The sequence below is a fragment of the Zingiber officinale genome, chromosome 8B (genome assembly GCF_018446385.1).
Source record: "Zingiber officinale cultivar Zhangliang chromosome 8B, Zo_v1.1, whole genome shotgun sequence".
NCBI lineage: Eukaryota > Viridiplantae > Streptophyta > Magnoliopsida > Zingiberales > Zingiberaceae > Zingiber > Zingiber officinale.
This window is the reverse complement of record NC_056001.1, coordinates 20,490,508-20,516,499: the sequence shown is the minus strand read 5'-3', so window position 1 is coordinate 20,516,499 and position 25,992 is coordinate 20,490,508. Positions and strand designations below refer to the sequence as shown.

The window sequence follows — 25,992 nt, the reverse complement described above, 5'->3', positions numbered from 1 at the left end:
TCTTTCAAGTTATAAAAAAGCCTCGGTATGTGTGTGTCTATAGAGATACATATTATTTTACTGCAATGTTCATCTTCTTCAGTTCCATTGTTAGGGATAGGGATAACAATTTCATCCGAACCCGATAGATGATTCGATATTCAATCTGAATGGAGGAGGATATGGAGGGACTATCAATAATCGATATCTCACCTGAATACTCAATTAAATTATATATATATATATATATATATATATATATATATATATATATATATATATATACTTGAATGGAAGGAAGAAAAATTATTAGTATAAAAGATATTTAATTTTTTAATGGGTATGAGTATAAGGATGAATATCTTATACTTGATGGATATGAGGATGGAGGATATGGAATCCGATCCAAACCTGATCCATTGTCATCCCTTAACCGAGAATCTGACTTGAGAGTCAGAGTGGAAGGCCGGGGCACCTCTAGTCATCCCTCTAATGCTCTGTTTTCCTTCTCCTGTCTTCTAGCAGCTTTGTAGGCATCGTTGACTAGGGACTTTCTTGCACTTCAACTCCTTATTCTGGCTTTTCTTGAGGGTCTAGCTATTTAGTCAACCTAGAAGACATCACACCCCTCTTCTTCCTCTTGGTCATGGTGACTTTATCAACATCAGCAACACCTCACTGTTGGGGTTGCAAGGTTACAAACATAGTCCCACATTGAAAACACATGGGAAAGATCATGAGTTTATAAGAGAAAGATATCTCCATTGGCATGAGGCATTTTAGGTAGAGTCCAAGAGCAAAACCATGAAGACTTAGGCCCAAAGTGGACAATATTATGCAATTGTGGAGATATCTAAATTCTTTCGATCCTATAATTGGTATCAGAGCTCGGACTGTCAGAGGGTTTAATCGTCGACTGTGCATAAGAGTTATGGTCTGATTGAGCCATGTGACTACAATATTGACCTCAAACAAAGAAAGTCGGGGCTCCTATGTTCGGATCAAGAGGACTATACACTAGGCAGGAAGTCCTAGTTGCGGCTAGGCAAGGAAGTCCTAGTAGGTCGGGTGGGCCGAAGGACAGGAAGACCTGGTGGCTCGAGAATCGGACGTGGGAAGTCTGTCCTCCTTTGTTTGAGGGAGGATAAACACATGTGAAAGATCAAAATCATGAGGACTTTAGCTTAAAGTGGATAATATCATGCAATTATAGAGATATCTAAATTATTTTCGATCCTACACTCACAAGTACTCCAATCAAATGAATCGATGTTAGGGGTATTTTGGGTATGACATTATAGTAGGGATATTCTTTTGAAATAGTTTTGTAAAATTAGAAGTATCTTAATGCAAAAAAGAGTAGGCGAGGGAATAAATCACTTTTGGAGGGTATTTTTAGAATTTCGTGAAGTGGAAATTTGTCCGCACTCTTCACTTCTCTCCGCGAGACGCGCCGGCGCCTCCTCGCAAAGCCGCCGTCTCTCATCTTCCCCCTCTCAAGCGGATCCCTGAGCAGGCCCTCGCCGACCCCCGCTAGAACTGGACAACACGAGCGCGCAAGATCTCGATCCGAGGCTGCCGTTGCGACTCCGAGCGCTGTCGGCCTCTCTCCCTCTCTGTGAGCGGCGCCTCCCGGTCATCCCTCTTCTGTGAGCCACGCGCGATACTTCCTTGCTTCTTCATCGGCAAACTACAAGCCCCATCGCCATCGATTTCTTGCGTCAAGTTCATTGAGCTTCTGCTTTCCCTTTCCCGCAGTGTGCGCAGCAACACCTCTTCCTTGGTTTGTTTGGTACGAGCAGCAAGTTGGGGGGTGTTCTGCTCCCTTCGCGTCGCTTACCAATCGACGAGAAGCGGCCACAATGAGTTCAGCATCGAGCTTCTCCTTCTGCCCCTACTTTGAGCCTGTCTAAAACCCTCATCTTATCAAATTTATCTCGGCATTGGGAAAAGTTCTGCGACAACAATGCACCTTCGGTATGTAGCTGCGTTATCTTTTTCTTCTTCGTCTTCTTGCTCTCTCCATCTCCAATTTGACACCATCCGCTGACAGTCTGACACGTTATGGAAACGTACCATTCCGATCAAGGAACAAGAGATGGTACTACTGCTTAATGTGCATTGCTTGATGCATGCCTTATTCCATTTGTTTGACCAACTTGTCCTCAATAGTTGATTGATCATTGTACTTTCCAGCTGTTTGGATGAAAATATTTATTAGTTAACTTGCAATTGTTATCTTTGCCTTTTTGTTTGTTAGCCTAAGTAAACTTTTGTTGATGAAAGTGTTTAATCACTCGGAATTTTAAACTCGGCCTATTATTTGAAGCTCAGGGAAGAACTTTTTATCTCGATTTTTGAATCTATTTTGCACTGAATAGTGTCTCCTCCTGTACAAGTTTGAAGACTCTTATATGTGGCATTTGATGCCTTAGTTTTTATGTTATTTTCCAAATGTTCCATAATCTATACTATATATATCCAGTTTCATATAATTAACTTTGTGTGTTTTTTCACTCAAATTAGAAAGTAGTAAACTAATCAAAGTTCCTCTAACAAATGTATCTGTCAGCTATTTCATTTATTTTGCCAGTTTGTTTTGCTGGTGCAAACTGAAATCTAAGTTGAAATGAAGTCAACGTTAGTATGGTTGACTTATTTTCTGCACCTTGATTCATGCCGTGCATCAAATGAAGCAGAGGAAATAATTTAAACCTGTATGTACCTAGTGTTTTGCTGACCATACTAGAAAAAGCACCTGAGTAGTTCAACTCCTAACGTCTGAGTTTTTTCCCCCCTGCTTTCCCATTTTTGTTATTGGCAATTAGGTGTTCCGATTTCTGTGGGATCTTACTCCATTCTATTTTTCCAAGAAAATATTTTCATTGGCAAATTGTTACTTGGATGAAACAACCTTACCTATCTATGAAACATCACATAAATGGATCTACGATGGATGATTATTTTCCCTTTCCTGAGAACTTGTCCTGGACTAGATGTCAGGTATTTTCAACATTTTTTTGCAATTTGCATGTACCATTTTTTGGCCATCTTGCTCATGTCTATACATAGAGAAGTTTCTGTACAGTTTTGCCATTCTGTTCTAACTGTTAATCACCATTTAGTTTTTATTAGAGTGCTTTACTCTCTTGGAAATTTCCCAATATATTGTATCATTATTAACATTTGCAGAACTTCAGCATCAACATCTGCAAGACTATACTTTTCTGAAATATTTAGGCACGAGGAATTTTCCAGTTTTCAGATTTTCTGTATGCTAATATGGTAGTACATTTTAATGCATCCATGCAATTAATTCTTCCATTCCCTGAAAGCTGTTAATAATAGTTAATCTGATCTGATTGTTTTACCTGCAATTTATCCGGATGTCTCCCAGCTAAATTTTAAGAATGGCTTCTGATCATCCATGTTCAAAGAATGAAAAATCTTCAAACAAACACCGGTGGCTTCAATTGGATGTGCACCCTTGTAGGCCAAATTCAAAATCTCACCATAATGCGGCTTCCAAAGCTCATACAAAAGGTTGTGCACATTGTGAGACAAGACCGCCCATCCAAGGGGCAAGCACTTCCAAGTTTTTGTCAGTAGTTTCCACGTTCTGGGAATATGTTGAAAATCCAGCTGTATTACACAAGGATGAGGACTTGAAAATATGTGATTTTTTTCAGAAAGAGAATATCACATGTGGGTCTGACCAAAGAAGATCCAAACCAGCAGGTTCTAGAATCACAAACCTAACTAATAGACTCGAGTCTAAAATATCTTCAGCATCACCACTTAGATCAAGCTTTGAGAAATTGAAAAATATCAAGAAACAACTAACTTTTCCATCTTACAAGGGATATGCAGATAAACCTTTTGTCTGGAGGCATGCATCATTAGCTGGTTACCATCCTCTTTTAGACTATGATAGGGTGCTTAGGAGAGTGACTTCTAATGTGCAAGACAACCCATGTGAAAATATATATGATAAATCTGCTGTGGATAATCTGAAAGTTGTTAACGGGTCTGTTAGCACTAGCAGGAAAGCTCCATTTCAAATATCTTCTATTGATGCTAAAGGAAATGCTGCTACTGATGGGGGTTATGATCCTCGTGACAAGTCCATGAATGTAATAGGAAAGGATTTGCAAATTCTTGTTTCTCTATATACAACAGATTCACTTAAACAAATGGAGACTATAAAAGAGACAATTGTGGGATTTAGAAAGCATGATTCTTATCGTCATTTTGTGTATAATTTTGATTTTGTAACCCTGACTGATTGCAAGCATGATCAATGTCAACAAGCTTTGTCAGTGACATCTTCATTTGCCGAGAATTATGGGGAACTTCGCACCTCCAAGGATTGCAATATCCACAAAAGTTATACTAGCTCATCTCCAGATTTACTTTTTGAAGAACAATGTTCACAAAATAATTGGTTCAAGCTGCAGGATAAACTCCAAATGGTACTTATGAAAAATAAACATGCAATAGCTGGAGCATTGGCTGGAACCACAGTTAGTCTTTGCCTTCATCCAATTGATACAATTAAGACTATCATTCAGGCTGATGGTATTAGTCAAAAGTCAATTTATTGCACCTTCAGAAAAATCATTTTAGAAAAAGGTAACATCACAGTCAAAATCTTAGTTACTCTGCCTAATTGAACTTGCATAGGTAGATTATGAGTGTCCATGTATTTATGTCTTTGGTTTGAGTTGAGAACGGATTCAGAATTTCTGAGACAGGAGATATTCATCTTAACAGGCATACAAGGGCTTTATCGAGGGATTGCTACGAATATTGCTTCCTCTGCACCAATTTCTGCAATTTATACCTTCACATATGAATCAGTTAAGGGAGGTCTATTACCTATTCTACCAAAGGTGGGCCTGTCACCATTTAATCTGTCCTTTTGTTTCTCATCGGGCTATAATGTCTATTTTCTGCGATTTCTTGACTATTTATCCATTACAGGAATACCACTCCATTGCTCACTGCTTTGCAGGTGCTTGCTCAAGCCTAGCAACTTCTGTTGTCTTCACTCCTAGTGAACGGATAAAGCAACAGATGCAAGTTGGTTTACAATATCAGAACTGCTGGTAAAATTTATGTCATTTTTCAGTTTTATGTTGGGAAAAAATAAAACTGATATTGGTCAGCAATAGCCAAATATATGCTGTCAAACTATGCAATCAAATTTTTGATAGTATGTGAAGCAAGTAACATGCCTCCATTTTCTTCAAACAAATGACCGTGTTAGACATGCAACATAAGATTATGGATTTTGTTTCCACTTTTCATTAGTCATGATTCATGTGTGATTTTGTATTTTTTGGCTCTTGTTTTATTACTTCATGTTATTTATGGGGGGTGGATTTGCATGTCAAAAGGTCAGTTGAAGTTGTGTCTATTGTAAATTTGTCTTGGATTTGATAACAAAACATAAGTTTAATTCATTCCAAAGAAGGCATTTTTTTATTTTTTATTTTTATCATTGCTTGGTATTTCTGAGTGGATTCTATGTAACCTTATTATAGTAAAATAGGATGGTTAGCTTCAATACTTTTATTCTACGACAAAATTTGGAAATATTGCATGTTTTCTCACTAACAACATCAACTAGAAAATGCTGTTGCAGGAATGCCTTCATTGCATGTAAAAAAAGGGGTGGGGTGCTTTCATTGTATGCTGGATGGACTGCAGTTCTCTGTAGGAACATTCCACACTCCATTATTAAGGTAAGTTTCAGTGTTAACTTTTTCTTATGGTTTCTGCTAGATGATAAGTGACTCGTTAGATTTAAACTTGCAGTTTTACGCGTATGAAAGTTTGAAGCAAAGCTTTTTGAACTCGGCAAAGCCTGTTTCAGGTCTCAATACCTCACAAACTGTAAGTCTAATTATATGCTAATCTAGAATTATATGAGTGGCAATAATACACGTGCCTTAAAATATTATGTTTTCCTGCTACTTTTTGTGTCAAAGCAGTCGTAAGATTGGCAAGATAGAAAACCCATCAAATTTTATCACAGTTAAATTTTGCACATTGTAATTGGTACCATTAACCATGGTCTAAAAATACTGTCCTGCTAGTCTGCATAGTGAAGCATTTCATTTTGCCCACTGTTCGACTGAGGCACACAGAAAGCACTCAAATCCCCCTCAATTCCTTGTTGAGACATACAAGATGCAAAGCCTTATCTTTCCACATTGAGATAGAAGAAATTGAGCATTCTTAGGAAGTAGGTTTTGTTTGATTCCACCCACCATCGCATTCTTGAGGAGAGAACCCAGAGAAAGCACACAGAACTTGTCAAGACACACAAGAACCCACAGAAAGGAATCTGGCCCAGTTCTTTCCTTGTCAAGAGGAACAGAAGCCCTCTGGTTCCACATCAAGACCACAAGAAGTTGAGCACTTAGAAAGAAGATTTCGTTCAATTCCGTTCACTGTCACATTGTTGTGGAGAACTGAGAGGAAGCCATGGCAGACATTTGAGCTTCATTTTCAGCTTATGAGTGAAACCTACTCTATAGACAAAAAAAGAGGTGGCGACCTACCTTGTGTTTAGGCTCCAACTCCATCTCGCATTGAGGTGGACTTGTTTCTTGTAAGCTTCTTCTCAAAGAACTCATACCAGCTCAGTGGTCATGCTCGGCTAAGCCAATCTAGGACATGTTGCAGTAGCCGGTTATTGAAAAGAACGAAGAACTCATTGTATCAGCTCAGTTGTGATGCTCAGCTAGGCCAATGTGGCCTGGAAGACAACTAATTCATGCAGAAAGAATTGAGCTTCAGAACATTTGTAATAAAAATTAAGCGGATATTCATTGTAACAAAATCAAATTATCTAGGTTGACAAATGAAACGCTTGCATGCAAAACGTTAATTTTTGACGCAATTAGTGAAATATTACTTGAAATTTAACTTTATTTATGAGAGGTTAATTGCATGAAATTAAATATTCTGTTCGATGCTATTGGCATAGGGAGATATAGCAACATATTCTGATAGAGAAGCCCAAGAGGCCAAGAGTTGGTAACTGATGGAGAGCCACTCTTTATAAAAAAAAAAGTTAGAAAGAAAAATTAAGAAAAATCCTCAAAATGCGGAGAAGTCTCAATTTTCCTCTGTTTTATAGATAGATATATAGCAGTCTCTGAATGAGTCACTGATATAGTTACACTTTAATTAATTAACTTGCCATAATCCAATGGTTAGAAATTCCATTTCAAATGATTGCAGATACCAGTATGTCTTGCTTAAAATCTCGGACCCAAGTAGAAGAGTATAGTGGGCCCTGCCTTTTGTCAAATCAAAATCTTAATAACAGCAGGTCAGATTTCTTGAGCATGCCAATCTTCTGTAGCTAATATACCATTTTGAAGTTGGACGGGCTAGGCTAAAAACTTTATCCAAATAAGGTTAATATATAAAAATGGTTTTACATTGGGGACACATACTGTGCCTGCTTAGAGTGTTTCAAAGATTTTCTTTTCAGCGATGGTGGTTTCTGGAGTCTGGTTCTAATCAGGTGGACTATTATGTGGGTTTTACTTGGACTGTGCCGGGTTAGCTAACTACAAGGGTACATATAGTAGTTAAACAGGATATATAACCTGCATACAACACTAATCTTAAATTTCATCACAAGAACCAAATTCTGGTGCCATATATTTATTTATAGATGCTTCATTTGCTGTGCTTAACCATATCACTTCTAATGCTATTTTTAATGGATTCATCCGTATTCGTTTGTAGATGCTCCATGTGTTCTGCTCAACCATGTCAGTCTGAGTGCTATTTTTAATGCATTCTCACATATGTATTTCACTTTATCGCATTTATAGAGTAGTTATAGCTAATTCAACTAACAGATCTTTAATGTTTATAGCTATTATGTGGTGGTATTGCGGGATGTACTGCAGCCCTTTTTACAACACCCTTTGATGTGATCAAGACTAAATTGCAGACACAAGTGAGTTTTTTGTGTATGTTTTTTTAATGGGTGGTTTACATAGGTATACATTGAGCATGGACAAACTTCTATCACAATTTTGCCCATCCAATGTAATTTCTCTTTTTAACCAGGTTCCTGGAACTCGGGGGAAATACAATGGAGTTTTCCATGCTCTGCAAGAGATTACCAGGCAAGAAGGTTTGAAAGGACTTCACAGGTAGACTATATTGTTATGACTCTGGTAGTTTGGTTACACATTTGCCTAGTCCTGGCATTTGTAAATGTTGTCACTATATCTTTGTATTTAGACGTTTTTATTTTCAATCCATAGCTGCTGCAAATTGCTTGGGTATACTAGGTCCTTTTCTTTTGGCATCCATTTAATCAGGTTTTCCTTCTCACCATCTTCAGGGGCTTGACTCCAAGATTGGCTATCTATATGTCTCAGGGAGCCATCTTCTTTGCATCATACGAGTTTCTCAAATCAATTTTCGATATGACAGTCAAGTCACCTGTTCAGTCTATTCATAACAAACAAATTGCCAATAGTTCCACGTCATCAGAAATGAGCAAACTACATTCTTAAAGCCAAACTTCATGGTCTGTCAACTATCCAGGCATAGTGTAGTTTTTGGTGAACGAAGGAATTTTGTTTCCGGCGAGCCAAGGAATCCTTATTTATTTGGAACACAAGTCGCTGAGCAGATTTTTGGAAACTGTGTTGTTTTCACGGCCGGAGATTCAGAATATTGCCACAATCGGAGCTCTTTGTTTTGATGTTCTTCTCCATCTGCTTTAACATTATCCTTTCCCCTATGGCATGTATATTGCCATTTCATTCTTCAAGAGTGGCCAGTTCTGTTTCTCTGCATGCCTAACTCAACTGGAGTGTAAGAGAATGCAATCAGTCCTTGGCATGAGATGGAACAACATTTTTCCGGCATTGTTAATAGTAATGCCAGTTTTCAAATTTACAAATTCATTATACATTTTGAGAAAACAGTGTTTTTTTATTTATTTGTTTTGTTTTCTTGTTCCATCTCCTGTCAAATTGGAAAATTATGATGTACATGAATTTTATTTCCATGTTGCAAATAAAGAGCATTTTATCAGATTATATGGTGCATTTTACTTTAGTTTTAGCTCTACTAATTCTTGCTTTCCTGACAATTCCTTCTGGTGGCAGTGGCCGGCGTAAAAATAGAGGTGGAGCGAGCGGCAGAGCAGAGCAGCGGATCTTTCTTAGGCGGGCGGCAGCAAGTCCGGGCACCTCTGTTTTTTAAAAACTCCTGTTCTTGTTAAGGAATTAAATAAACCAATATAATTCCTCACGATCCATACCGAAAGCTGGCAAAGCCTACGCACATCCTCAGGAACTTCGTCAAAATTCAAACCGAGTTGAAATATCGTGAATCCGACAACATTGCTCCTCGATTGATTCGCATGCCAGTCGAGGCATTCACCAATTGTAGCCGGCCTTCCTCAATTTGTTCTGTTTCATTTGAGCTCACCTCCGACTCCGACACTACATATACAGCCTCCAATCCATGCAGAGAGCCATCACCAAACGCATCAGCAATGGCGGACCTCAAAAAGACTCGCTTCCCACTCTGCCTTCTCTCGTTCCTACTCTGCTTTGCTCTGTCTCAGGCTTCGTATGATCTGACCGCCGTCTCGCAGCGCCGGACTTACATAGTCCAGGTGCGGCAGCAGGAGGGCATCTCGTCGGACCTCGAGGCCTTTTATAGATCTTTCCTCTCTGCGGTCAATCCGGAGCTGCAAATGATCTACGCTTACACCGAGGTGTTTACCGGCTTCGCTGCTCAGTTAACGAAGCCCGAATTGGCGGCAATGTCGGCGTTGCCTGGCTTCCTTGGCGCTTTCCCCGACCGCTTATACCAGCTCACGACCACCCATACGCCGGACTTCTTGGGGTTGAACCTGCAGCGGGGTTTGTGGAATCAATCCAACTACGGCCAGGGGATCATCATCGGACTACTCGACACCGGCATCTACCCGGACCACCCTTCCTTCAATGGCTCCGGATTGCCTCCGCCGCCGCCGAAGTGGAAAGGACGATGCAGCTTTAACGTGTCCAGCTGCAACAACAAGCTCATCGGCGCCAGAGCATTTATTGGCGGCTCGGCGACTGAGACGCCGATAGACGATGTGGGACACGGAACCCACACGGCCAGTACGGCAGGTGGAGCACCGGTCCCCGGCGCTCAAGTCCTAGGGAACGCATACGGCGTGGCCACTGGCATAGCGCCCCTCGCGCACATCGCCATGTACAAAGTTTGCGCTGATGTTGGTTGCGCCAGCAGTGATATATTGGCCGGAATGGACGCGGCGGTGTCCGACGGAGTCGACGTGCTCTCTCTTTCTCTCGGAGGTCCCTCGCTACCATTTGACGAGGACTCCATCGCTGTGGGCGCCTTCGGAGCGATCGAGAAGGGAGTGTTCGTGAGCTGTGCAGCTGCCAATTCCGGACCAGATCCGAGCTCGCTGTCCAACGAGGCGCCCTGGATCCTCACAGTCGCTGCCAGCACAATGGATAGGGAGATCAGGTCGACGGTGAAGCTCGGCAATGGCCAAACATTCAACGGAGAGACGCTCTACCAACCGAAGTCGTTCGCCCCCGATCTCTACCCTTTGGTCGATGCCGGAACAGGCTCTTCATCACTCTCCCAGTACTGCGCCGATAGTTCCTTTGACGGCGTCGACGTCAAGGGAAAAATCGTGTTGTGCGAATCCGGAGCGGTCTCAGGTGTCCAAAAGGGGGTCTACGTGAAGAACGCCGGCGGCGTCGGCATGATCGTCATGAACCAGTTCTATCAGGGTTACACTACCTTCCCCAGCGCCCACGTTCTCCCGGCATCGCATGTCAGTTTCGCCGCCGGCGATCAAATCAGAGCGTACATCAACTCGAGCTCCAATGCCACTGCGACGTTCCTGTTTGAGGGCACCGTGCTGGGCACATCCCCTGCTCCGGTCATCTCATTCTTCTCTTCAAGAGGCCCAAGCTTGGCTAGTCCCGGAATTTTGAAGCCGGACATCACCGGGCCCGGCGTCAATGTCCTGGCAGCCTGGCCGTCCAATTTACTTCCGGTGCCGACGCCCGGCCCAGGATTTAATATGATATCAGGGACATCCATGTCCACACCTCACCTCAGCGGCATTGCTGCTCTCATCAAAAGCGCGCACCCAGACTGGTCTCCGGCCGCCATCAAATCAGCGATCATGACGACCGCCAGCGTGGTCGACAACGCCGGAAACCCCATCCTAAACGAGCAGCACCTCCCGGCCGATATTTTTGCTATCGGCGCCGGCCATGTGAACCCCGCCAAGGCCGGAAGCCCCGGGCTAGTGTACGACCTCTCTCCCGATGACTACATCGCTTACCTTTGCGGCTTGGGTTACACGGACGCTCAACTCAAGTTGATCACCGGCAGAGATGTCGCCTGCCAAAACGCGACTAGCATCCAAGAAAAGGACTTGAACTACCCTTCGATCTCAGTGGTTCTCAGTGCCAACGCAACGACGGTGGAAGTGAAGCGGACGGTGAAGAACGTTTTCGACGGACCGGCCACCTTCATTGCCGAGGTCGTTGTGCCATCGGGAGTGTACGCCCGTGTCTACCCGCGAATTTTGAGCTTCTCCGGCCAGAACGAAGAGGCGATGTACTATTTGACGTTCCAGATGCGCGGCGGCGGCGGCGGCGGTGCAGTTGCGGCGCAGGGCTATTTGAAATGGGTTTACGGCAAAATCGAAGTGAGGAGTCCGATCTCTTTTACCTTTAAGTAGGACGAGAGGAGCAGCTCCCGGCGAGCTTGTCCAGCAATAAAACATGTGAACGGTGTGGTGCATTATTCAAGCGTCTGGTAGCGTTACGTGGTACTTTAATGACAAGAAGATGTGGCGACACTTCATTTATTTAAGCATACATATGAATCTTAATGATGATTTTACTCTTCTCTAATGTTTATTGTTATCCTATGGTAAATTAGCTCTTTCAATCTACAACAGAATATAAAGATATGAATTTAGGGCAAAATTTAAACGTATTCTTTATTTATGTCGTTCAATACACATCAATTAAGTGAATAAGCTTAAACAATTTATTAAATTATATATATATATATATATATATATAGTTAATATTATTTATTAATAATATTCATGAACAATAAATAATATTCAAAAATAATATTTTTAAACAATATTTATAAACTATATTTATCAATAAAATTTTTTAAAAATAAATAAAGAAAATTTTAAAATAAACAAATAAACTTGTATTATCAAGCTAAATAATTAATTAAATAAATTTTAAATATAAAATTTTCAAACAATCAAATGAGCTTGAATTGAGACTTCGATATATAACATATAAATGAATTAATGCAGTAGAGCTTTGTAGTCTTACGTGTCCCATAGGATAGAAAGTCATGCTGAACTGTCAATCAAAGTCAAGATGCGGTAGATACTACCTATGAAGGGTCAAACTCATCAACTCAAGTTAAGTCTGTTAGGATGTATACTAAAAGTCTAGCTTTTTGTATGAACATTTATTTTGAAGTGAGAATCATATTGGCCAAATGTCTGCATGCAGTTGCCCATTTAATTTATATTGTAGATAACATGGTGTGGTGTCACACAGAAGATCATGTTATTAGTTCCTTATAAATTATAAATAGTAGCTCACAACCAAGATGGATTGAGACAAACCATTGGAATGATTGTAGTGTAATTTGGTATTAATTTGTCTTGACTATAAAATTACACTAGTACACTATGTGTGTATTGAGCAGGACCATTTGAGGTTGTTTCTTTTTATACTGACTGCATAAAAGAACAGAACCTCTGTTATTATGGATGTGCGTACTCTTAATCACGATATAGTAACAAGCACATATACTTAGTATTTATTTCTTTAATTTATCAATGGGTGAGATTTATTCGTTAAATCAATAGGCCTGATAAGCTGGGAAATAATATTATTTATATGGTGTGTTGTTAATTATAGAAGGAAACTATGCCTTACTTATCTAGGTTGATGATGCCCTCTTGATGAGCTCATAAGGATTATCATGTAAAGCCTGCAGGTGGATTCGGCTAGAGAGGAGAAGAAGAAGATGAAAAGCTAGGTTTTCATCTCTTCCATTCCCTTTTATACTAAGTGGAAGTTGAAGCTGTTGGAACCCCGAGGTGTTTTGATGTGATCAAACCAAGTTAAGTTAGGTCCTGCGTTGTTTAACCCTTGTGTCTAAGTGTGCAGGAACTTAGGAACACAGGAAGTCGAGCGGAAGACGCGGCTAGCGAGAAGGACGGCACGGGAAAGAGCCGACGGGCTCGGTGCGTCCGAGGGACGAGGTGTCCGCGGAAGAGTACACCGGTGGACGAGAAGAACGTGCACGGCGTTCGAGGGACGAGAAACCGGGAAGGAAGGCTGCTCGAGGAGAAGGCCGGAACATGGGTTCGGGTGAGCCCTATTCCGGATGGCCGAGATCACCCAAGCTAGTGGAGCCGGAACAGAAGACCCGGACCGAGACGAGCTGAACCGAAGCGGAGCGACCAGACAGAAAAAGTCAACCAGAGTTGACTTTTGGGGTCCGGGGCGCCCGGAACCATCCGGGGCGCCCGGAACCATCCGGGGCGCCCGGAACCATCCGGGGCGCCCGGACCCCTCCGGGGCGCCCGGAACCATCCGGGGCGCCCGGAATGATGTTTTTGACCAGATCGAGTCAAACTCGATCTGAACGTTGGGGGATAAAGTTTTATCCCCCCAGGGCGCCCGGAACCCTTCCAGGCGCCCCGACCAAGGCTATAAATATAGCCTTGGTCCAGAAGCAAATTAATTTAATCAGAACGACGAACTTGTAATCAACTTCTGTGTGCTTTACTTTTCTTCTTGTACGTTCAACGCTGTAAGAGGCTACTCCGCCCAGAGGAGAATCAGATAGTGCGCTTTCTTTGCCTTAGATTAGCAATCCTCTGATTGCAAACCAAGTAATTCCTCTGTGTCTATTTTCTGTTTTAATTAGTCTCTGCTTTTTTAATTACAAGTTCTTTTAAGTTAGTTGAATATCCGAGAAGGGTTTTTGTTTTATCTTGTAGGGCAATTCACCCCTCCCCTCTTGCCGGCCTCCAAAGGGACCTACAGAAGCATCTCTCCACATATAATGAATAGTTTTCTATTTCTAATGTGATGCTTTACCACCACCTAATGACTACTTAAACCAATCTTGAATCAAAGGTCTAGGATTCAAATCCCAGCCGGGTCATTTATATATATATTTTTATTTCTTTTCTCTTCTTCTATTTCTTTTTGCTCTTTTTTGAGGAAAGAAAATTTACGGGTGTTACATCTATGGAGGACTTACTTTTGGATTTGGACTTAGAGGATATCTTAGAGTGGGGTTATGATGATTTAGTCGAAAGGGCAACAAAAAGGTGACTGGTGGAGCGAGGATCACCCCGGTTGGCAATCCAGAAAGTGAGGGTGTCCGTTCAAACGAGGCGAGAGTGAGTTGATTGGTCGCAGTTTCAGGAATGGCAGAGGAAGAACTTTCTCTCCGCTCGGATGGTGGATGGGTGACTAGAGCTTTGGTGGAGATTTGTTGCACAGGAGTGGATGATCGACCGGGAGTGGCCGATCGGCGCCTCTTGCGCCTGTGGTGGTGTAGTAAGGGCTCGTCTGATGTGGAAGACTCAGATGGAACATCCAGAGGCAATAGCGATGGTTGAGGAGGTGGTAGCTCCTCAATGTTCATGGCCGCATCACTACCTGCAACTCAGCTGGCTTCCTCCCCACCGATCGTCTCTTCGCTCAGGCCAATCTACATAAGTCCATGGCTCTCCAACTAGGCCACGCCTCGCTCGTCCATCTCCGCATCGTCTAGCTTCATGGAGTTGCCAAGATAGGCCTTCCACATTGTTTTGGATGCAAAATAGAAAACAAAATCGGTTAGATTCAACAACAAAAGGAAACCAAAGATCTCATCGAAGGTATTCGGTAGCCAGACTTGGATGGGGCTCAACCCAAACATGCATAGTACAACTTCCAACAATAGTTTATGGATGTCAAATTTCAGACTAGACAACTAAGCGGAGGTCATGATGTAGACCGACTCCCAGCGATGCACTCCCAACTTGGGGGGTAGGGGGCAACTCCATTTGCCACTCGGTCGGGAAAGCTACTGGAGGAACTAGTAGGATGTAGAAGTAGTTGGACTTTCAGCCCTTGTTAGACGAGGGAATTTTATCAAAGAAGATAGCGTGCACTCGGGCATGGAAGATGAAAACACTCGGTTCAGACTTCTTCGAATAATAAAAATAATGAAAAATTTGAGGGTGCAGTGGAACTTGGTATAGACGAAACAATATTATAACCCCGCATAGTAACTTGATGGAATTAGTGGTTAACTATTGTAAGTGAATATGAAAGTAATTATAAACATCTGTGAAAAATGGATGCAAGGGAAAACGCAGGTTGACGAAAAAATAGTCCTTGAAGAGAGTGATGTAGCTGATAGGAGGAAGGTTTGGATGATTATGACCTATCAGGATTATGATATGGTGATTGGAGGGGATGTTGTAGATAAGGTGCATTTGGTCCACCTCCCCGCCGTTGAAATCAGAGATGGTGGAGGTGTACCAGAATCCGTGGACAGCGACAGGAGGAGCAAAAGCCATGAAAAAAAGGGAGAAAGATAAATGGAGGAAGGGAAGAAAGGAACTTACGATGAAAGCAAAGGATTCGAAGAATCGCTAGCGAAAACAAATAGAAAACAAAGAGGAAGAAGATGGGGACAAAAACATGAGATTGACAAAGTTGCATCAAAATGTGAACCTTAAACACCCTACTGAGGGTCTCTGAGAGCCGTCCGATCAAGAGTACAGAGGATGGAGATTTAATCTGGATTGTTGGATTTGAACCGCTAGGCGTCACATCGAACCTCAATAGGCATCTATCACATCAAATATTCTTTTCACAGACATGTGACATGTGGTAGCCGGCTACAAGTCGCATTTATAAGGGATGAGAAGTAGCAGGATTATGATGAGAAGGTGTGCTCATCATGCTCAACATTAATGATAAGTGACGTGTCTTGTTTCTAAGGTGCCAAAGTGACGTCAGCTTGGGCTAAGTGGAAGTACAGAGAACAAGCATCCGGTTGGGAAACAAGGGACCACAGAAATACCAATAGCTAAGTATAATATCAACTTGAGCCGAACGGCGGAGCGAAGGCTGAACGTCTAATTGAAAGAGTCACAAACAACACAAATGTCTAGTCAGTCAGATCTACAATCTCTTTCAACTAGACTTGAAAGGGGGGCTTGTGATACGGTGGATGATGTGAGACCCTCAAGGTCAAGTCAAAGTTCAAGAGGGGTCTGACATGGTAGTTAAAATCAAGGAGGGATCAACACTTGAGATCGACACGGTCAGTCTTCTCGGTCGAGCGGTCATCTGATTGGACTCTTGGTCCGGTCGGATCTTGGATCCCTCAGTATTGATGAAGGTCCGAGCTAAGCTAGTACCATTCAGAAAAAAGTCCATTTCGTCACATGGGATAACATGATTACCTATTCCGGCTGAGTGATTTGGTCGGTCAGACTATAGTGTCGATCGGACATATTGGACACTCGACCCAACCGAACTTTTTGGCCAAACAAAGAGGTCGAGCGAAGATTGAGTTCTTGATATCTGATACGGCTGATGATGTGGGACCCTTGAGGTCAAGTCAAAGTCCAGGAGGGGGTCTGACATGACAGTCAAAGTCAAGGAGGTGTTAACACCCAGGGTTAACACGGTTGGTCTTCTTGGTCGAGCAGTCATCTGATTGGACTTTTGGTCCGGTGAGATCTCGGGTCCCTCAGTATTGATGAAGTCTTGAGCTAAGCCAGTAACATTCAAAGCAAAGTCTATTTCGTCACTTGGGATAACATGATTACCTATTCTGGCTAAGTGATCTGGCCGGTCGGACTATAGTTCCAATAGGATATACTGGGCACTCGGTCCGACTGGACTTTTTAGCCATAGAAAGACCGAGTGAAGATTGAGTTCTTGATATCATTCCTCAATCCGACATGGCCGCTCTTGCGAGCGACATCCGATTGAACTGCAAAGGAGACTCAATTGGTCTGCCATTTAAGCATATTAAGGGCCCCCATATTCAATGACCCAACATTCCTTCTTATCGTTTTGTGCAACAGCTGTCAGAGAATCAAAAGAATATTTCCTATGCCAGCAGTATAACGGAAACTTCTACGTAGAAATTGCGGGTCCATTTTGGGAAAGGTGTCAGAGTATCATTATGGACTGTCATTTTTTAGTAATGCATCGAGATTCGTGCAGAGAGAAAAATTAATATTATAAAAGGGGGTCTCCACCTATAAGCGTAGGTATGCTTACGCTACGCAAACACCACACATCCATTATTTAGCTACTATTCATTACCTTCTATTCGATCGATCACTAACTTGAGTGTCGGAGTGCCTACGCCGAAGACCCTTCCCTAACCTGGTTGCTGACGTTCCCTTTGTACATAGGACCACTTGAATTCATCTTTTTTCCAACTAGGAGTCTTTGTATTGTCAACATCAGAGTTACCTGTCCGGTGTGCCATATCCTCCGCTTTCCGATAGAATCATTTGGTTTCTAGGAAAGTAGTAAATTATGTTCATCAATGCAGATCTTATGATTGCTTAGGATTATCTCGTGTTTGTCGTTTAAGAAGATTGTTTGGCTAAGGCTGAATAAGTCTCATGATTTCCCCTTTCAGAGTGTATGAGACTGCTTTAGAGGGGCCGCTAAGGTAACGATTTCACATTTTACCACCCGTTGTTACACAAGTCTAAAACCAACCTCTTCCTTGCAAAAATGCACTCGAACTCAAATGAACTTCTGAAAACATTTCAAACCACGAAGATCTCCAGTAGCATCCGCATTTACACACTTCTTCAGATTATTGAATACAACACAAGATATTAAACTAATAGCCCACACATCAAGTCCATTCAAACTTCGCAACACTTTACAGTAAGAAAAGAAAAGATTGATGCAATCTAAGACTAGCTGTGTAAATGCGAGTCTTAAATTTTTTTGAAAAAGGTACTGATCCTAGGATTCTTGAACCTTTCCCTGTTAGTATTCAATCTTGATTATCTTGTAAACTCAGAAATGATGAATCCCGAAGAACTCAACACATAGAATCGAAAACAATTTCTTTTACTGCATCATCTAAGATGGCATCACATAACTTATTGGTGATATTCTCAGCTTCGAATCGAAGGTCTATCCAACACTGACCCTCCAAGCCCTTTTTCACTACTTGATCTAATGTGTTGGGCAAGTGTATTCGAAGATGCCACTCGAGTCCTTTTCCAACTTCATGGATTAGGCTTCCACCAAGAGGAACAGGTAGGACATTCTGCTTGATGAAAGACAGCCATGGGGTACATTTCAAGAACTTTTCATGCATCTCTGAAAGGACTTCATTCATGCAGTCGAATAGAAGCTTAGGGTCGTCTTGCAGAAAGCAAAAAAAGATCCCGATTTCATTGAACAAAGATGGTTCAAGTAACTGGTCCTCCATATTCCATTTCCTTGGGAATTCATTGGTTAGGCCAGAAGCTTCAAGGACTACTTTAACATAGTCAAACCTTGCTTGATAGTCTTGAAGATAGTCTCTTAACCTGACATTTGAATCTGGTGACTCGACAATTCCCACAAAGTTGTTTCCATCTTCATGAACAGCTTGTTGATGTCGTACTTGATTATCATCTGCAAAAGGGATACAAATTCAAACCGAAAACCTAGATTGACACATTCTGAAGAAGTGATGCTATTCTATTTTGCCTGATCATACAATTATCAATGTCAGCAGAGTTAGGATTGTTAATATCATCTGATACTAATGGTTCGAGCACAGATACTGGACTTGGTTGCTCTGGCTTTTCATTGATGCTTCCAAGAGTTATTAAGTTCTCCCTGGCTAAGTTACTTGGTCGGAGGTTGGACTGCACCTACAAGAACAGTAGTGTGTTCTTATTAACAAGAGAACATGTGCAAAAACAAAAAATAAAACTAATTTCACATTAGTTACCGAGCCTGGTGATGTAGTAGATTCCTCTTCACATATTTCATTGACAACTATTAGTTCACTTCCACTTGATTCCAACGGTACAGCCAACTCGTTAGAATCCACAATGCGCTTAGTATCAACCATTTCAATTATCTCTGTACTTCCTGCTAAAAGATTTTAGAGTTAATAATATATGATCACCATAAATTAGGAGGATCTTATCTTATAAAAGTTGCCTTCCAGGTTTCAAGTCTTTACCGACATATGTTGCCTCCGGTGAACTGGTTTCAGCAAATTCTGCAGTTAAGGTCAGAAATAAATTTCATCACCTGGAATGCACACAGAAAGGCGAACTTCACACAAATTATATTTTTAGATTTATTGGTTTCACCTCCTTTATCTAAATGTCGTAATGAGGAATCTCCTGTCTCTTTAGATGACATTGCAAATTCATCTCCTTGAGGACTGGATGCAGGAGATAGCTCATTGAAATTTAAAAGAGAAAGTAGTTTAACCAAAGGTTCCGAAGCTTGGACTCTCGGCAAACCATCAACTCTTGTGTCCAGCATCTCAGCAAGATGCTTCCTAGCTTCCTCGTATATAAAAGACTCAGATCTCGATGCAGTGTGAGAAATATGACTATTGCCATTGACTTCAAATTTTTCTTCTGAAGTAATCTTCTTACTTACATTGTCAAGATCAAATGATCCAGTCAGCTTGTTATCATCACAACAATGACTTACTGAGCTTGCTGCTGCACTCCCACCATGTATCAGTTCAGAGAAATCACCATAGTCAGTGGATCTGATTGGAATTCTGTGTCGAATACCATCCATGGAAATAACATGTGTTTGCCTGCTCTCACAAAATATTTGCTGGATTTTCCTCTTAATTTCTTTAATGGAAAAATTGGATGCACTTCTTTCACCATTTTCATTATACTTAAGCACATGATTGGATTGTGGTGAAGAACTCGGCGTAATAATGAAAGAAGAATTTAGAGATCGTACTCGGTTTGGTCTGAGAACAACAATTTTGCTCAAAGCTTCAGAACTTGAGTTCTGCTTTGTTTGCTTTGTTGCCTTTAACTTGTCTTTTCTCCAGAAAAAGTTGTATCTCTTTTGTTTTTGAAGTGATTGATCACCATCAGATTCATTGCTCTTACCTGAATTGCCATTCTCCTCTACTAACAATGCGACATTCTCTGAGTATCTTTCTGATCCTAGTTTGGATGCTTTCTTTACCTGAACATCATGAAGATTTTGAATAAATTTAAGCAAAAATGAATCTGGATCTTGGAGGAGCTTCATGAATAGCTCCTTATCTGAATTTGCAACATCTAATCGATCCATTAGCTTTTTCGGTTGCACAGACAATTGTCCATGGTTTTGTCCCTCAATCATTGACTTCTGACCAGCAATGATCTGAGCAAATTCAGCCAATGTATGCTGAACTAAAGAGATTTTTTCATCAAGACTAGTACTTTCCAAGGAAGGACGTGAGTCAAACTTATCATTAGAACCAACATTGGCTTGTTGGCCTGTATAACTTTCCAAGTCTAAAAGAAGTGCCGGGACGTCAAAGGTGAGAGAAGATATCTCTGTTAGATCCATACTACCTGAATGAATCCCATCCAAGCTGCCTGAAACATCCATACCATTTTTTCCCTGGTTGCCATGAATTAATTTTGATTTTTGTCTTCTCAGCTTGTAGTTCCACCTGAGGGGTACTTCCCTTTGCGTGCTAGAAGTTACCCTTTGAGCTTCATCCATTGAAATTTTCTTTATGAGAGATTGAAACATCTCTTCCTCTATCAATTCTTTTACGCTAGCCAAACCCAAACTTGCTTGATCTTGTCTAATTTCATCGACAAGCTGATGGAATAAAAAAGCAAAGAGATAAATGTAAAACATCAAAGAGAGATGTAGATAAATGATACAAAAGTGGCATTCTCAGAATGTAGTATGGCTTAGCATGGTTATTAACATAAGAAGTAAAGTCCTCTGTTTATGATAATGAAAATTTTCATAACTCACAGTGCCAGTTTCATGTGAATTTCTGAGTGAATCAAGCTTAATTTTAGAGTATCCAGTACCTGCATAAAATACAACATCCATAAGTTTCGATTTTAAACTGTCCATCAAATGCCACACACAAGAACTTGAACAAATGATGAATATGAAACATTGACTAGTTCCTGCCAAAGTTAACTCACTATTGTAAAGAATACAGGCTATTAAAAATTTGTATGTTTTCTGGAAATTAAACGAAAATATTAGTGAAGTCGAGTTTATGCATAACAACATTATTATTATGTATTTATATAACTTAAAAATAATCACACAGTTTAAGATCTAGAGAAATTCTTAATTGCATAAATATTACCAATATGTCTATTGCTCCCATTCTTTTTATCTGAAAGTAACTTCTGAGTTGGATGGCCTCTACGGAAATCGAACAAGTTAATCAAACCCCACATACATCCAACATTGTTCCTTTGAGGTTGTGTTGGACATCTCTTTGATCTCTTTGCCATAATCTCAGCCCAGAGTTTCTCAGTCTAGAGCTCAAAGTTGAAAGAAGTGAATGAGAAAGGTTTGAAGAAAAAAGTAGAGTCAGAATGTGATTGGACAGATCTTCCAAAGAAAAAAAATAGTAATTGTATAAACTAACATAAAACAGAAAGTTTTCACTGAGGAATCTTTGCGGCCATCAAGAGGCGAACAACTGAATTAAATGACAGAAAATAAGAGGCAGATGAGAAATAAAAGGCTTAGTGAAGCCATAAGCTGTTAGCCAATTTGCTTCAAAACCATTTATGCTAGCATTTGATAGATCATATGATGGTTGTCAGTTTGAGTTTCTATAAGGTAAATTACTATATATGTTCCCTTACAAGCTTAGTTACAGATTGAACATGTTTGATAAAAAATTGTGGATAAAATCTCTACAGCGGGTTACATTTACGCCGACTAGTGTTTGCTCTTCTTTCAATTTTTTTATAATAATGACCACTCATAAGTTACCAAGAGCAACATAGATGCTGATCTTATGGTTCTCATCATTGTTCCTCTTTGGTTTTCCTGTCACTGGAGATGATATGGATTATGGATGAAAGCAATCTTTATAAAGGTTTAAAGTGAAAATGAAGGGAGAAAAAACAGATGACAATAAATCACTTCATCAAATTCACATTCTTTCTATTTGTTTGATACTACTTTCCAGTCTTTTTTTTTTGTTGGAGGCACAGAAGGAATGGTGGAAATCTGAAATATTTACAGAAATTTGTGGTTTTAACAACATATAACTGGCCTGTTTGTTTAAAGAACTGGCAAAGAGAAAACTCTGGATGCTAAGGTAAATATTGATGTAAGATAAACATGGATAAAGATGCAGAGAGGTATCTAGATGTGTATAGATATTTTCAATGATTAACCAAAAAGGATGATTCCATAAGATCATTCACAGTTATATTGTTGAAATAAACAAATCACTAGATCCCAAATTTTTTGTGGCGAACTGTATAACTTGTGGTTTCAGAAGTGAAATCACAAGCAAGCATAGCATGCAAACAAAAATAGTTGATGAAACAGCGATTCAACTGTGCAGGCACGATATTGAGGACAACTAATTCCCACACTTAAGAAGAGAAACACATCAAATCCATCAACACCATCGCCAGGATGATCAGAGAAGACAAACCTCAAGGGAAGAACCAAATCTAAAAGGAAAAAACCAATTACAAGGGCAAGCCCAGCAAGAGACGAAAGTACCTGAGTTCCAATTTCTAGACCCCCTTCCTTATTCTCAAAGCCTCATATTGTTGCACATGAGATGGCCTGTTTGGTTGCTATGTCCAAGGAAGGAATAACAACTTTCCCTCCTCTCTGCGCTGGATGAGCCAAACTCGGCCCCTTTTCCTACTCGAATGCAATGGCCTTAAGAAGCTTGAATCTGCCAACAGAATCAATATAGAGTAAGCATAGCCCTACGGGGGGCAATTAATGGAGAAGCAGAATCGTAACCTGTTGGATGGGGATTTCTCCGTAACCTGCATGTCGCATCCTTGAGTTCCACCCAAAATCATTTTTTTAGACTTGTTCTGCAGTCTGACGCGATGGAGAGAGCCAGAAAAAGGAAAAAAGGCAAAGTGCCTAGAAAAGTTGCTCCACCGGCCTGCACAAAGAGTGCGTCTCATGGCGGCACGCTGCCGCCATTAAGCGAAGGAGAAAGGATTAGGAAGACGGAGCAAGCGCTTTGGCGGAGTGGAGGAATAGTAAGGTCGTTGAGCTTCTACCGCCTTTATTTCCTTGCGCTTTTTACCCACTCAACAGCAGTGGTGACTACTGACTCGTGGGTGGCTCGTTGCCATTGCTTGCCCTGCCCTTAGTCAACGTAGAATTGGTAACAGTGGGACGAAAGATCTTGGCACGTCACTCCGCAAGCACTGCCTTTGCTTACGTTAATATAATTGCATGATCAAAATTCAAATACTACATAGTTATTGTTTGATATTAGATAGAGATACAGAATGAATAGTTAAAATTGAAAGAAAGCAACTGAGGCCAATTAATAGCTAGTTGATATAGTTAGTGGCCATGAGCCGTATGAAACAGTAGGTACTTGGAGAATATTGATTGATAACTTAGTTATAAGTGTTTGAAACAGTTGACGCTAATCTTGTTGATGGTGATATTGCTTGCTCTACGTCCTGCATGCATGCCCTTAAACCCAAGGGGCAGCCTCCCCCAACCTTAGTTAATTTAGAGTGTCGGTTGGCCTTTCACAATCGAGACTGGTCGCCATCCGTGGAGGAAGACTTTCTTCATTTGGTGAGATTTCGCCATCTAGTTCGTTTATGGAGATCGATCGATGCTGCAAGTTGAGCCTGTGATGACAATAATGGAAGCTCGAAGGTCGCTGAGGAAGAAGACCTTGCATTGTTAGTTTAATGGCGTTCTTTGGGTGTGGATTAGGTCCTATTTTGTCTTCTCTATTTCTCTGTCTCATCATTGTCAGATAGAGATTATGAGACGGACTGAGTGCCTTTTGTGTTTCACCTTATTTATATATAAAAAAATCATAAATTAAATCTATGGTGCCAAACTAAACAATAAATACTTTAGTTAGATAATCTCAATGACTATTATTACAGAGGAGATCTTCTTGGGGGGGCCACGGCCCCAGTCCATGTGTAAATCCTGGATCAACCTTGCTTTTAGCTCTCTTCTAACGAGCAAAATTTGAAGAGACTCAAGCAGAGATATCTCTTCGAAATTGCCGTCCGGAGAAACCAGAAGTTGGTGGATCATGGTGAAGGTTTATCCGAACACTGAAGCATATTGCATAGCCAGTGGCATTGAGGTTGCTAATGACGAGAAAGATAAAAGTAGGGTGCTGATAGTGTGGAGGAAGTCTCTACTCTTCAGTTGCAGACTTGACAGACTCCATATCTTCTAGACTGGAGTGTTCCAAAGAATAAGATACAATGAATATTCAACAAAGGATAAACTAAACCAAAGAAAAACATTGACAGACTCTAGATCTGCTATTACAAAATTCAAGGAATGGAAATAGTGTATATATTGATGATAGGATGCCAAATAGAGGCATTTTGCGATCAACAAAGAGACCCCCTGAAAAACATCGAGCTCTGTTGGTCAACAGTGAAGAATTTATTGGGCTCTACAGGTGAAGTTGAGTAGGTGAAAGCTATATATATTTTTGTTTGATGGCAAATAGAGTAATAGATAAGGAGTACCTGCATATGAAGAATGCCACGAATGTGAGAGGAAAGCAATTCGAATACTCAGACGCTTCAACTTGATGTAGTAATTAGAGTACCTAATCAATTAATAAACCAATATTATGAATAGCAATAATGAAATGCAAAGCAATAGATGCTGAATAGATGTGAATGATCAAAAGGATGGCAAATTGAATTCTACCCTAACAAGTTCGCATGTAGCTCCGATGTGAAACAAGGACCGACAGCTTATTTCAATGTCACAATATTATTTCGAGATATTGATATCAAACTACCAATAGAAAATTTAGGTCACGGAGTTTTCTAAATATGTAATGAATTCTAAATTCTCCCACACAATCGACAATGAATATAGCGACACAAGTTTTGGCCCCCTCAATATTCAAATCCTGGATCCGCCCCTGATCCTCTTGATCGTAAAAGCAGAGAATTCGACCTCCTATTATTATTCATCGATCTCATGATAAAACACAGAAATATTTTATCCATATTTTATATCCATTAAAAATGGATCTTAAGATTAAATTTATTGGAGCAAACATCCTTCAATGGACTATGCATTAATCCTTAGGTTGTGAGCTGGAAGAGGCCCTCAATGGACCATCCATGATCTCCAGCAGTGGGACATCGACACTGTTTTTTGCCTTTTTGGAAGTGGTCTCTCTATCTTATCCATCACCGGCCCTAGCTAAGATCTCATCGCTCAGTCCAAATTCATCCATCCATTAATACAGTGTCCTTTCAAGAAAACTTATACAATATTGTTTGAAGTGCTAGGTTTAGGTGGAAGGTCAGGCAGTGTAGGCAATTGCTGCTTGACAATGAGGCAAAGCTAGCTCCAATATTTAAATGCTAAATCAGCTTTAGGTGGATGATCAATTTTGCTTCCAGATGGATAGTGAAGGAAAGAAACTCTTGACGCAACAATCATGATAATCGATCTCTATTGATTCCTTCCCAACTAGCTAGCACCACAAGGTCCTGAAACAAGGGAGGCGTCTGTACATGTAGACGTCCATTCTGCAGTGTCAACACCAAGAACCAGAAACTTTGAGTTAACTTTGGCAGGAACAACCCATGCATTCAAAAGTGAAGAAGAAGTTAAGTCTGGTGGGTAGACGTCATACGGACCCTAGCTAGCTACTACAGCCAGAGAGTGTCGGCACAAAGCGGCTGATGAGGAAAAG

At 40.8% G+C, this 25,992-nt stretch overlaps 3 protein-coding genes and 1 long non-coding RNA gene across 9 annotated transcripts; 2 read left to right on the top strand and 2 right to left on the bottom strand.

Annotated features, from left to right (window-relative positions):
* The first annotated feature begins 1,390 nt into the window (after positions 1-1,390).
* On the top strand, positions 1,391-9,060 carry LOC122014971 (adenine nucleotide transporter BT1, chloroplastic/mitochondrial-like). 3 transcript variants are annotated; one of them, XM_042571543.1, is made up of 11 exons: positions 1,391-1,628; positions 1,738-1,956; positions 3,172-3,264; positions 3,377-4,611; positions 4,753-4,871; positions 4,963-5,087; positions 5,627-5,726; positions 5,800-5,877; positions 7,883-7,966; positions 8,080-8,165; positions 8,360-9,060. In XM_042571543.1, the coding sequence occupies exons 4-11, from the start codon at positions 3,390-3,392 to the stop codon at positions 8,532-8,534; spliced, it is 1,989 nt and encodes a 662-aa protein (XP_042427477.1). In that variant the 5' UTR covers positions 1,391-1,628; positions 1,738-1,956; positions 3,172-3,264; positions 3,377-3,389; the 3' UTR covers positions 8,535-9,060. The 3 variants fall into 3 exon arrangements, with proteins under 3 accessions (XP_042427477.1, XP_042427476.1, XP_042427478.1); XM_042571542.1 differs by having other exon boundaries at positions 1,391-1,956; XM_042571544.1 differs by lacking the exon at positions 3,172-3,264 and having other exon boundaries at positions 1,391-1,956.
* A 331-nt stretch (positions 9,061-9,391) lies between these two features.
* LOC122013578 (subtilisin-like protease 3) lies at positions 9,392-11,927 on the top strand. The gene has a single exon (XM_042569835.1). It carries the CDS (start codon positions 9,392-9,394, stop codon positions 11,750-11,752), a length of 2,361 nt encoding a protein of 786 aa, XP_042425769.1. The 3' UTR covers positions 11,753-11,927.
* Positions 11,928-17,846: 5,919 nt separating this feature from the next.
* On the bottom strand, positions 17,847-23,480 carry LOC122015132. Of its 4 annotated transcripts, none has more exons than XM_042571856.1 (9): positions 23,064-23,480; positions 22,812-22,992; positions 21,424-21,598; positions 21,075-21,133; positions 19,430-20,912; positions 19,297-19,335; positions 19,060-19,205; positions 18,823-18,979; positions 17,847-18,737 (listed from the first exon to the last, which is right to left on the bottom strand). In XM_042571856.1, the coding sequence occupies exons 3-9, from the start codon at positions 21,572-21,574 to the stop codon at positions 18,154-18,156; spliced, it is 2,619 nt and encodes an 872-aa protein (XP_042427790.1). In that variant the 5' UTR covers positions 21,575-21,598; positions 22,812-22,992; positions 23,064-23,480; the 3' UTR covers positions 17,847-18,153. The 4 variants fall into 4 exon arrangements, with proteins under 4 accessions (XP_042427790.1, XP_042427792.1, XP_042427791.1 ...); XM_042571858.1 differs by having other exon boundaries at positions 18,823-18,973; XM_042571857.1 differs by having other exon boundaries at positions 19,060-19,202; positions 23,064-23,478.
* A 987-nt stretch (positions 23,481-24,467) lies between these two features.
* Positions 24,468-25,183, bottom strand: LOC122016184. Its single transcript, XR_006121078.1, has 2 exons — positions 24,800-25,183; positions 24,468-24,499 (listed from the first exon to the last, which is right to left on the bottom strand). It is a non-coding gene; the product is annotated as an uncharacterized LOC122016184 (long non-coding RNA).
* Positions 25,184-25,992: the final 809 nt, after the last annotated feature.